General features: G+C 40.8%; 1 protein-coding gene across 2 annotated transcripts in view; it reads right to left on the reverse strand.

Annotated features, from left to right (window-relative positions):
- The window catches only part of ARID5B (AT-rich interaction domain 5B), a 175,173-nt gene that overhangs the window by 19,423 nt on the left and 142,503 nt on the right, over window positions 1-13,247 (reverse strand). For both annotated transcript variants that reach the window (XM_004427094.3, XM_004427095.3), the window contains one exon: window positions 5,953-6,050. In XM_004427094.3, the coding sequence (XP_004427151.1) occupies window positions 5,953-6,050 (98 nt within the window). The remainder of the gene's footprint in view (window positions 1-5,952; window positions 6,051-13,247) is intronic.

Consider the following 13,247-nt stretch of genomic DNA (forward strand, 5'->3'; position numbering starts at 1 on the left):
CTTCTTACCAATTTCAAACGTAACCGTAAGCTATGCTGAGGGACTGACACTGCCCACATCCCAAGTACTAGATGCCACATCTGGAATAGCTTTTGCTATCCTGAGTGACACAAATGGGAGGCACCTACACAAGAGCAAGTTAAGCTGGTGAAAGTCCATAAATCATGCTCTGAGGCTTGGCTGAACAGAATAGGAAGACTTGAAGTGAGAGAGGAGCTTTACCAAGCATGTGGAGGCCCATCACCGGGAAAAGGGAGAACATAGAACGAGTCAGCCTGAAAGGCAAAGTAGAGTCCGTGGGAAGCCACAGATGGCATTTTGCTCGGCATGTGGAAGAGGGTTTAGATGAAGAGTGCCTTCAACAGTAACGCTTCTTCCTTGCTTTCCCACTGCAGGGCGTTTAAGCAGAGCCTGGATTAGCCCAGTGCCCAAGATAGTCCTCACAGAACTTGGCAGCCTGTAGGCTACATTTTGCCCGCAGGCATGTTTAGTTTAGCTTATGTAAAATATTTTCAGAAATATGGGAGCCAATATTTGTAAGTCAGGTGATTTCACATAAAAATTATCTTGAACACACGGAAGGTCTGGAAGCACAGAGACTGCATCTGCCTAACGCTACAGCGTTGGCTGATCCCGCAGGTCCTCTCTGGCCGGGCGGTGTGTGCCAGTTTCCCACCTTCCTGCCTGGCCACCTGTGCTCATCTGTTCTACCTGCCCCATAAACATCTGCATTTGTGACCACTGGTGTGGGGCAGTGCTTCTCCAGTGACCTGGGGAGAAGGACTAGTTTTCTAAATTTCCCATCTGTTGCCTGCTAATATTTTTGTAAAAGGCCATAAAAATGAATACTAGAAAAATGAGGTTTTTAAAAAGGCATACAAAATACAAGCCTCAATGTTTTATTAGATCAGACAGACATACAATTATTCTGGCAAATTGCTGTGTAAGTGTATCAATGCTTACTCGAGGTTGCTGTGCTTTGCTCATCGGGGGCTAGGAGCAAACAGTTCACAGATGGTCAGAAAAGCTCATTTGAGTAGCACCGGTCTGGAGGATTCCTAAGGAATCTTTCAAATTTAGAATGCTGAGATCTTGCCTGTGATTTTCTGAATTTTGCATTGATTAACTTCAAGGGCATCAAAATGAGCAAGAATACCCCAAATCGTGTCCTGGACATGAACAGAACTGTAATTCACCTTACTTCCCCTTGGCTTTTACCCACAATACGATTAGCTGAGTTCCTGAGAACCTGATACATTTTTGGCATTTATCTTAAAGCACATACCTACTGTACTCAAAACATGAACCTCCCACACCTTGCCTTCCCCCTTCAGAGGAAAAGGGCCAAAGCTCCAGCTGACTGTCACTCGGGGTTCTGCCCAATGCCTCTGGCCTGGGTACAGCTCACCCCAAGTCACTGCAAAGAAGGCCGCCTCAGGGTGCGGCATGACAGGCCTGCCCGAGGAACGCTTCAGGGAGAAGCAAAGGTTAGAATTTGAAACTGGGTATCAAGTATGCAAGAAGATGAAGCGTAATTGCTCATCCCCCCCCCCCAAACACATACATTTGTTTATGAGATTTATTTTCTAAATACTCAGAAAAGCACATCATAAAGTACTTTTGCCTTAATGCTCCTTTTTAAATCCCTAATAACAACTTCATGTGCTCCACAGAAAAAGACCATGTAATTTATTCCGGAAAATTAAAACCAGTAATCTGGTATTCTGTGTACAGATTTTTTTCCCCTCGCATGTGCTTAAAAAACATTTTTTTAAAAAAAGAAAACAAATCTGCATGTGAAAACAGAGCCTTTAAAGTGAATTACTATTCCAGAAAGTCAAGTGAAGAGAATTCCATGACAGTAACCATTTTCCTTTTTGTTCCTTTACTGATTAAAAAAAAAAAAGCAATTCGGGACACCTTGAATAAAGAGCTGGACAAGAAAGCAAATGTTCCACCTAGAAGGGTCCTTCCCAGGAGGAGGTAGACATTTTTTTTTTTTTTGCATTATAATCTATAGTAACTTTATCTATAAATCCTGAGCAAGAAATGTCCAGAATAACCACACTTCATAAGCTTGGCTGAGTTTGAGACATCTACATATCAAGAGTCTCGTGATGGGGAAACATTAATGCTTTTTATATTGGTGATCATCTGTAACATGAGCAATTAAGTACAGTACTAATGGACTATGGCCAGGAGCCTGGTACTAATATTAAAAACTGACAGAGATGAATAGGCTTGGAAGCAAAACCAGGCTGACAAAGACATTTTTATGAAGTGCTTGGACCTATTTGATTTAAACCAATCAGAGGCAAGTTTGGACGAGTCAGGCCTTTAGCGACAATGATGCATTCACAGGCATTGTACCATTTCTGCTATGCCTTAAATAAAAACACCCATTGATTCTTTTCAACAACCTGCACTTTCATTATTACACTCATTAATAAACCAAAGTGCCCAACTAATATACAAGTAACATTTACTGAGGAACTGGCTACTTTTTTCTTGTTGGAAAATGAAAACATTTACTGGAAACATGAACCATACTGCATGAAAAATAAATCAGCGGATAGTGCATAGTAGATCACTCATGTCTTCTTCACGTTCTAGGAAAGCAAAGCTGGTGGTAGGGATAGGAAAAGGAGCTGGTCTACACTAGAGTGAAAAGAACAAGAGCCTGGATGATCCGGCAGCAGAGGAGGAACTCCGATGATTCTGATCTGCTTTGGAAGGCTTTAAAACATTCCAAAGGTATCTCCAGACTAGATATTTGCCTATAACACCCTGACCCTTCTCAACTCCTTGAGCCTTCTTGAAAACATCGATCCTTCACCAATCTATTCACCACCATTTAAATTGTGTTACCACAGCCCAAAACTAGCAAGAATGAACGAAATCTGCCATCAGCACTAAACACAGTTGTAGTCAAGAGCTGTAGTCTCTTCTTGGACCAAAACAGAACTGTTTAAGTTCTGGAAAGATCTGAGTGTCCTCTGCCCTTCTCTGGTAGAACCATCAAAGAGAAGTAAGACGTCCAGAGCAGTAGTTCCCAGACTTTTGTCCCCACCACAGAACACAGGAGTATGGGCGATTCCTTTGAGATCATGATCGGTTCAAATGAGTGAGAGTGGCATTATTTTAAGTACAGTCTGATTTAAGAAAAAAAATCAATTATCTGCATCCACTCTTCTGTGCTCTGCTTGGTGATGCTGGGACTGGGACTCTGTAAATTACATGTCTTTTTTGTCAGCTGTATTCCTATTGGGGTTCTGCAAATGGGGACCTAGCAGGTGGGGGGAGGGGAGAAGGGACCTCCTTCTGTTTGCTTGCTGTTCATTTCATTGCCAACCCAACAATAACTAGCAGCAGCCATTGGTTCCAGACTCTAGCTTCTTTCAACAATCTCAGAATAGTTTCAATGCATTTCCTCTGAGGTCTGGCACCAGCCGTGGAGCACTGCTTCCTCAGGTCTGAGCCCAGCTCTGAAACGCTCCTACTCTGAGCTCCTGAAGTACCAGCACCGGTCGGGTGCCTCTCCCCAGAAGGGAACACCAGCTCTGTGAGGCCCACTCTCCAATCTTCTGGTTGGTGATAAGCTAACCTTTTTTCTCTGTTCCCTGAGCCCTAGGGAACCTGTGGTTATTACTCCATACTAACATAGTACTTCACATGCACACTTGTTTAAGCCAATTCCCTATAGTAAATTCTCTTTGTTAAATACCTAGGGTGGTTTTTATTTTCCTTACTAGATCCTGACTGATACACTGACCAAACAAATTCTAGATTTGGAAGAGTAAGTGACATAGCTTTTCAAAAAATTTAATCCAGTGGGAGACTAAAGCTTTATGAAATATCCGGTCTGCTCCCAAGAATGAGGAGAGAAGAGAAATTAAAAAAAAAATCTTTAACAATGTTTCTTAGTTGCTAATGTTTGAGGTATCTCTACTAGAATTTTCCAGTCCAGGAAGAGGTAAATCATGAAACAAAGTACACAATCTTCAAAAGAATATATCTTGGCATTTCACTTAAGATTGCAGCTATTTTTATCCACACAACTGCTTAAGTAAATGAAACACAAATGCATGCGCACATGCACACACACGCACACATACATACTACTAGTAGATCTAATCCTTTTTCTATCTCAAATCTTCTCTATTTGCTTTTGACCATGTGATGCTTTGTAATATGTTTGATTAATTCTTCATTCTTTAACTAGGTGAGCCAGCTAACAGCTGAGATACATTCCTTTTCTGAATTTTAATTGTATCTGGTCCTTTTGGTTGGATGGTTCATGTGCTGGGGACATTTGCACATGCAGGTAAGGAAGGTTCACTATCACAATAGAAGCCATATGAAAGTAGAGACAGTGTTTCTAATGAAAGTGTTCTGATTAAAGCCTTGACTCATAAGTCAAAAACAGGTCAACTATGGTACCTTAGATGCTATTTACAGAACATTCACCTGAGATACGAATGCTATTTTGTACTAGGACTTCAGTGGTGTCCCTGTTATGTACAGTGAGAATGTGGGCTTTTGTATTAAATATGAGAGCAATAACACTCACGTTTACAAAATTCAGGCACTACATTGAAAACAATGCTATAAAGAGTAATAATTTGAATTCCTATTACCAATTTTTAAATATGCTTCTGGATTATAACACTGTCAAGTAAGGCAATCTCTTGGGAATATTTTGTGGGAATGTTTCATGGGGTGCTAAACTCAACTCAGTTTACTATGATTATACCTAGGAAAACATTCTAAGTTTCGTTGAATAGCCATCCTAAAACAGGCTCTGTGTTAAATGCAATACAGATAAAAATACAATTGAACTCAAAAGAAATATGACCAAGAGTTGATGTGTTAATGACATTATCCAAAGATGCATTTGTATGATCCAAAGGCGGGTGTTAAGCATCTGGGTTGAAGGTGGAATGGTAACTGACTATGTGAAGAGCAACCATCAAATCTAGCAGTTGTGTTTTACCTTTCAAACGAGCAAGCTAACTGGCCTGTTTGTTCAGCTGACTGTGTCTTGACTTCATTCCATTCATGGCCATTATTAAAACACACATAGATACACACACATACATACACCTCTCCTTGGATCTCACAACCTCTGAATTTGAGACCAGGGAGCTGAGTCAGTCAACACTTCAGCAGGGAAATACCAGGGATAAGGAAGTTGGTATGACCTAAACAAATTAAGTGCGGGCTTGAAGCACACAACAAGGATAATGCATGAACTTGCTAACTGCTCTTCAGTGTGGTGGGTCACAGAGTCCTAAGGCAAAGGGGAAATATTCCTATGGATACAACCTTCATAACAGGCTAATTTGGCATTGCTTGTTGTTTGCATTATCATCACCTTCCTGAAAGAAACTGAAATTGTTAGAAAACTAACTCACACAGAACTTGGCCAGAAAGGATTTCCTGGGTCAAAAGCATAGCTGTAGAAGAAAAATATCAAGATGGGAAAAAACAAGGGATCTTAGCTGGGGCCCATTTTCTTATTAAAGAAAGGATTACTTTTCAATATTAATTCACTCAACATAAATGCATTTCAATGTTAACACAGTTACATGACAACCTGAGAGTAACACTGCAGACCTATGTTTTCCAGAAGCTGAAGGTTCTCATAGTAAATGAAACTACAGAGAAAACATTGAGTAATCCATGCTTGTGGGGGAAAAAAAAAGTATTGTCAGGCAGGTGTTCACAGGATAAAACCAAACCAAAAGAACATCTAATTTTAGCCCCTGTAACCAGAGAAAGCCATGTCCCCTAAAAATCACCAGGTGGTATGCAAAACAAAATGCCAGAGGGATATTTAGTGTTTCCTAAAAGGTCCTTTAGACTTCCTCTTGTCTTATCCTTGACCAAATAGCTTCTTCCAATTAACGCACTTTTAATGAAGCAAGGACTTTCTAAGAAAGGGTTTCTTACCTTTCATAATGTCTGCGGGTGCAAGTGGCAGCACTGGTGCTCCCAGGATTACCGCCTAATTCATCATAAATATGTTTCCATTGACGGCGGGCTGTTATCTGAAAAAGCGGCAATGAGAAATTCAATCTGGCATCATGAGAGATTCACAGTGCCAGGATTCAATACATATGCAACAGTCAGAAGAGAACAGTGTTCTGGAAACCCAGAAACAGAAAAGTCCAAAGGAGTATATGGGGAGACTTAACGATTTTATAGTGAGATCTCACTTTCAACGCTTTTCTTTACAATAAGAATGGATTTCTGCTTTTGGCTCTATATTTTGTCACCCTTAGTGCATTTTCACTAAGGCATCTCCCTGGATATTCATGGCGTTATTTGCCCCCAAGGTCCCAAATTCATACTCTGTTCCTTTCTCTCATGTGATAAAGCATCAAAATAAAATAAGATTTTAGGTAAAATAAATCTTAGAGTATCAGTTTAAATGAGTCAGAATAAACATTGGTTGCTTGAGGCGTGTGGAAACAAGCGGCTGAGTACATAGGTAAGAGAGAGACATTTCCCCAAACCTGCTTTGGTATCTTCTGATTTTTGAACTATGTGATGCATTGACTACTTTAAAAACTAAATAAAATTACTGGACAAGTAATTAAACTGATCAAATTAGTTATGGAATTTATAGCCATCTCAGGGTATATTTTTATGCCAGCTCCTCTACCCACCAAAACAAAACCAAAATCTGAAACTGTATATGTTGAAAGCTGTTTATTTTTATTCACTTAAGTCAGGAAAATGGGATATCGATCAAATCCTATGCAAACTAACATATCCCAAAGTTAAAATGCAAGCTATGTATATTATTGAGTTGAGTGCATAAAAGCAAAGAGCTTGCAATATACTGAACGGCACACTGTGGTCTTGTTTTATTTTTTTTCTTTAATTTTATTTTGGTACGTAAATTAAGATTTTACAAAATAACAGATGCATGATCTGGCAAATGATTAATTTGGGGAAACCACGTCATTTACTGCATCCGAGCAAGTCTAGTGTTTCCTTGAAACTAGGAAAACAGAACAAGTTCTGAGGTCCTTGTGAATGTTTCTAAACAGGGTTACAGGAAAACTCTCTTATTGGAATGTTCAGGGGGCAGGGCGTGGCAAAGGTGCCAATGGTATTTAATACAATCAGAGCTGCAGGCTTCTTTTGAAAAATACCCGCAGAGCTGCCAGCGGAGTTCACTTAGGGACTAAAGGCAACAACCCGGGGAAAAAATCTCAACTTGGAACCGGGGGCTCTGGAGTTATAATCTAAGGAGCAGGGGGAAGGGTGTTAAATATTATAGGGTAAATGGTACCTTTTCCTTTTCAAATAAAAAGAACCCCTTCATTTCCATAAACCCTTCTCAACTGGCCCAAGTAGGACCTGGAGACAGTGTGAGTTTCCCATTGTTCAATTTCCCATGAAGCATTCTTGAACCAATTTGTCTTATCAGACAGAACCACCTCTGACATCCACTAGCAGGTCTAACTAAAAATAAAATCCTCCTTTATTTATAGCTCGGTTTAGATGATAATAAATGGTTTCAAGCCCCTTTCAAAACACTAAAAATACCTATTTTGGTAATTATTTTATATTTAATTACAATCTCCCTCTAACCTTTTCAATCATGCGATTTCAGGCTGATCTATTTGAGACCCATGTATCAAGGAAGAAGCAGCAGGATCCCCTCTCAAGGGTCTACGTTATTCCTCAAAGCCCCTAGAATACTGAGGCCCCTAGAAACACGCCTCCCTATTCCCCTCTCTCGAATGGAGGTGTGTGGGGAGCCCAGCAGAGCTAGAAAACAGCCTATGTATAGCCCTGCAATCACTCCAGAAGAAACCATCATTCTTCTATCTCTCATGTGCGCTGTATTTCATATTTTATAAAGAGTTTTCACATCCATGATATCATTTAATCCTCCCATCAGCCCGTGAGGCAGATTATAGAAATCTCTTTCACAGATGAAGGAAGTGAGACTCAGAGAGGTTGCATGACTTGCCCAAGGACACACAGCAGCAGAATGGCAATGCCAGGACTCATACCACTGTCTTATGGACCCAAGAGCAGACTTTTTCCCACTACACCAAGGCAGCCTCCACATCAGAATGACCTGATGAATAGCCCATGCGTGTAGCAGGGTGATAAGAGCTCAGGGGGCCTTTTGCTCCAAATGAGGCAGATGACTGTGAGAATCACAGCTTCTGCTACAAGTTCTCAACTTTGAGCTTTGGGCCTCTCACGAGTGGGGTAATAGCATAGCTAAGAAGGCAGCAAGAATCTAAGGGTCTGAGTTAGGTTAATAGCACTCTGAGATTTTACTCTCTCAAAGTACCAAGTAAAGCTACAGTTCCTTCCACCCTGACCACTTGTGTCTCTAGTTAGAACAAAGGTTCTGTATTATGTTCACCACGGAGTCATGGATAAGTCCCAATTATGTCGGAATCCATCCATGCACTCATCCATTCATTCACCAAACATTTATTGAACATCTCCTTTTGTTGGGTACTGTGCTAGCAGCTGGGATACAACACTGAAAACCACACCCAACACCCACCATGGCTGCATCCTAGTGGGGGACACCAAAAATAAACAAGTGACCAACTAGATAATCAAAATAATACAGATTGTGAAAAACGTAATGAACAAGAGACCACTGCTGAGGGCTATTTAATGTGTGGAAACTGACCATGTCCTCTCCCACAACCTATCATCTAGACTCAGGAATGCCCTATTCAACACTTGCCTATCACAGAAATGACAAAACTTCTTTGAGAATAAATAATGCATTCTCAAAAGGAAAAAAAAAATCTTCCTCACACTAGAATTGAAACTGTGGCAGCAAGAAGCCAGCATCAAGCATACCACTCGGTGTTAATAACCCACGTGCAGTTGGCTAGGGGTCTGTGTTAGCCCCCTAGCCAGCCTGCTAGCAGGTTCTGTTGTTTAAATACAGTTTTTACCAGTGAGGGTTCATCTGGAGCAAAGACAAGGGCTGGGCCTTCAAGGAAGTCGTCTCTCTGTTTACCAAGCTTTCACTGGCCAGCCTGGATGAATCAGGCCATTTTGAGATATTTTCTTTCCACAGGAAAGTCATAAAATGTGCTCTTTCCAACTGCTAAATGCTTTTAAGTACACAGTTCTCCTGGGTACACATCTCTTTTTTGTGCCCAGATGCGTTTTTAATTCAAATGTTGACCATAGGCTCTAAAGCAAGAAATGTCTAAATCCTCCCATTGTCCAAACCTACAATGGGTCTCAGAGCCCTAAGGAGAGAGGAAAGACATGAGAATTCCTTCTGGCCCAGCTACTGGGCATCGTGCTCCCACCCACATAAATCTGCTTTCTGTACCAATATGCTTTCCTCGTGCCTAATTATGCATTTGCTTAGGGTTTTAATTCTGTTGTCCAATGTCGTCTCTGGATGAGTGTTAACTTGAAACCCTCATCTGAGGCAGAACTGATGTCTGTCTCCTGGTATCTAGCCCCTGACCCCATTCAGCGGGAAAGTTTGATCTAGCCGTGGGGTCAGTTTGACCAATTCTCTCATTAAGCCTCAGGCCTCCTAGTTCTTTTCATGTTTCACCTGACCTTCTGTTATTTTAGATTTTTAAGGATACAAAGAACTTCTGGCTCTTTGTTTCCTGAAAAGAATGGCCAAATTCATCTAAGCAGTTATTTCTCTCGGATTGTGCTTCTCCAGTCATCTCCTTCAAGGTCCTCACTTTGTTGATAGGACCTATCAACCCATCTTCTACTGCTTGCCATTGTAGGGCACCGTGCCACGTACAGAGGCATGGAGGTGGAAGGTGGGAGGATGGAGGGTTGAAGGTGGGGAGATACCATGAAAAGAAAGAGATGTTACTGCTTTCAAGGGTTCATAATTTAGCCGGAAGCATAACCCCATAAAATTAACCGTAAAGAAAGATGAAAAACTAAGCAGACCACACCCAAGTAAAATAAACCAATCTAGGTGTGTGTGAGACTTAATCTTACTTTGAAGACACTTGACAGTTACTTCTTTCCCTAGTGTGGGTAAGACCCAACAAACTGTGAAAAGCACTCTGTATCTATTATGTTCATTAAGTTTTCATTGCTTATAAATATAGTGGTTTTCAAATTGCTCTTTAGAACTCAGGAGGTGTTTTAAATGTGGTCTGAAACTAGTTCTCCACAATGCCCACCCCTGTCAAGAAAACAGGTCCAGTGAGTAGGAGAAGAATCTGTCCCTTCCACAATTTTGTTTGATAAAAATATCCTGTCACTTAAAAAAAACATTGGAAAACTATTTTAACCCAAGACCTGGTCTTGGAGCCTTGACTTCTCTATCTTTGAGGTTACAGGGATGAAATAATCTTGGAATTTTTGTGGCCTGGTGAGGAAAGAGTCATCAAAAATCTTTTAGGACTTTAGTGCTTCCATGGCCTAAGAATGTGGAGGAAATATGAAGTCAAAGGAGAGTTTGCCTGCAAGCAGTGTTGCCCGGGCGGCTCTGAGAAACAGCCTCTTTCTCAGGACACCTTGAGGGCGGACTGAATTCAAGGAAGATGACTTTTTTTTCCTGGTAGTACTCCAGGAACTGGAGCCTTTCAAAACTACATGACATCATCTTTGGCCTCGAGAATTTTGAATTAAGCAAGAGGCTTTGTCTGTCCAGAGAACTAGGGTTGATTCGGAGGATGTCTTGAGATGATGTCAAAGCCAGAATCTGATGTCAAAGCCTAATCCTTCCAGCATGAAGACAAGTGACTTCTTCTTCCAGATGAGAAATAATGGTCCTGTCTCACTGGCGGGGCGAGACGGGGATGCTAGCTGACATTCTTAGAAGGTACCACTTGCATGGTCCTCTGCCGCTAGGATAAGATTTACTCAAGACCCATTTCCCTACTCTACCTTCTCTCCAAATATTGCCTTTGGCTCACCATCAAATGGTTAGCCAAATGGAAATCACTTTAGCAAACCACTCTCAACACGCTGCATTCCTGGTAATACCCCAAGCTACTCTGCAAGCTTTAATTGCTTCACCAGACACTGAAGTGAAGGCCTCTTGAGCTCATCAGCAAAGCTTTATCCAGTTCTGCCTCTTCAACTGTAGGTAACCCATGCTCTAAAATGTTTGGAAGGACAAGTTGGATATATGACTATAAAAGAAGAGTCCTCATTGCCAACCAATCAAAATGCCAAGATATTGTTTTTAGGAAATCAAATCCATTCAGTATATTAATAATCTCTAAACCTAAGGATGCAGAGACACAATATACATTTATAGCAAAGGCAGAGGAGACCAAAGAACTGAATATAGCCATTAGCCGAATGCTACAAAGGATTAAAATAAAACTTTGGCTCCTCTTTTTTTTTTTTTTTTTAATTCAATTTGAGGGTTGTGAAGGACTGAAATGAAATAATCCATAATTCGCAATTCAAACCAGAAGGTTTGGAATAGTTTATAACCACAAACAAAAACAAGCCAATTAAGATGGCCTCTTTTTATAACCAGAAGGAATTCCAGAGAGATGTCTTTATCCAATCACAAGTTAACAGCAGAAGAGATACATCTACAAATTTTAAACTTGCAATTTTTTACTATTACTGAATATTTACATCATCCAGACTTCTTGACCTATCTCCTAAGTTCACACATTTTTCTCAAGAATCAGATAAAATCTCAGTTAGTAGTTAGTATATCTGGTAAGGCTCATGATAGGTACAAAGAACTGACTGAAAGATGCTACTAATGAAGGTAGGTTATTAGATCCTTTTTCCAAAATGTCACTGAAAATATGTAGAAAGCATTCCAGATACATAAGAGACTCCTGGGAATGGAAGGCATAAAGAATGATCATTTATGAATCTCTTCCAGTGATGCTATGGAGGTTGAAACAATTGTGCCCAAAATTCTCAGCAAGTCAGAATTTGAAGAACATCATGATGACCCCCCCCCCCATGCAACTCATTTCATCTCCTTGCGCCTCAGTTTCTTCATTTAGAGCAGGGCAAGGATCTTTTTCTGCACAAAGGCCAATTTGCAAAAAATGGGTGCTACATTTTTCCTCATTCAAAACGAAAATAGCTTATTGAGTCCTAATTTAGATAATCATTTTACCAAACGGAAAAATACTCATTGGAAACTTTGTGCTGCTTTTGAGCCAAAGAAATGTTAATATTCTGGCATGTTTATTTAGTAATAGCATGAAGATAACTTTCTAATCTTTAATACTTGACTTAGATGGGGGTCACATTTTGAAACTAATAGCCACGAGGGCCAGTAGGCTAAGTGTTAATAATCATTGTTACCATTAGCTTTGAATTAACATCCACCTGGGCAGCTTAAAAAAGGGTTCTCAAGTTCTCAGGTCTAGACCCCACCCCACCCCAGCCCAGAGTTAATATCTCAGTGTGGAGGCCTAGGCAACTATTTATACTTTAAAGTTCCCCATTGAAAATCGGAGCCCCAGTTCCTGAGTAGCCTTTGGGAACCCCGATCTAGAAGATTCTAAGATCTCTTTTGAGCTCTAAATGACAAGTCTACACTTGCTTCTGATATCAGATAATCTCACAGATAAGTGTCCTCCAGTAACACTCTGATGACAAATGAAGTCGTCAGACTTTGGATATTATTCATACATCTCCTGGACTGACTTCAAAACTGAATCCCCACTGAACATCTCACAGTTTTATTAGTCAAAATATAACAAGAGAAAAACAGATTCTGTACTTAGGAGGTTCAAAAGCTTAAATGTAGAATGGGATTGGCAAACTTCAGTGCCTACAGTGCCAACAGGTAGTATGAGGCATTTAAAAGAAAAAGAAGGGAGGGAGCGGGGAGAGAGAGGGGAAGGGACGGGCGGAGGGAGAGAGGGAAGAAGGAAGGAAGGAAAAATCCCACCAATTGGCTTCATCCAGTTTATGGCCTAGATGTAGATTTTATAGTAAGATGGCTATGTAGATTCACTGCCTGAGATGAGATGAAAAATGTGGGGTGTTGTGAAGAACGGCAGGGACTCAATGAACAAGGAGGGAGTTGAAGGGTGAGTGGAAAGGGAAGGAAGAAAAGGGCAATCCCAGAGGTCACCCCTCCTCTTGTGGTTTGGCTGAAGAGACATGAAGCTCATAACCAGATGGAAGGCAGATGCCAATCTGGTTTTCTATATTCCCTCATCCCAGCCTCTCCCTACTTCCCTCCACCTACACACACAGTGATGGCAGAATAAGTGGCAAAGCACAACACTTAGCTTGTTATCAATCTTCCACACGTCCCC

Source organism: Ceratotherium simum, chromosome 6, assembly GCF_057802395.1.
Source record: "Ceratotherium simum simum isolate JZ-2026a chromosome 6, ASM5780239v1, whole genome shotgun sequence".
Classification (NCBI taxonomy): Eukaryota; Metazoa; Chordata; class Mammalia; order Perissodactyla; family Rhinocerotidae; genus Ceratotherium; species Ceratotherium simum.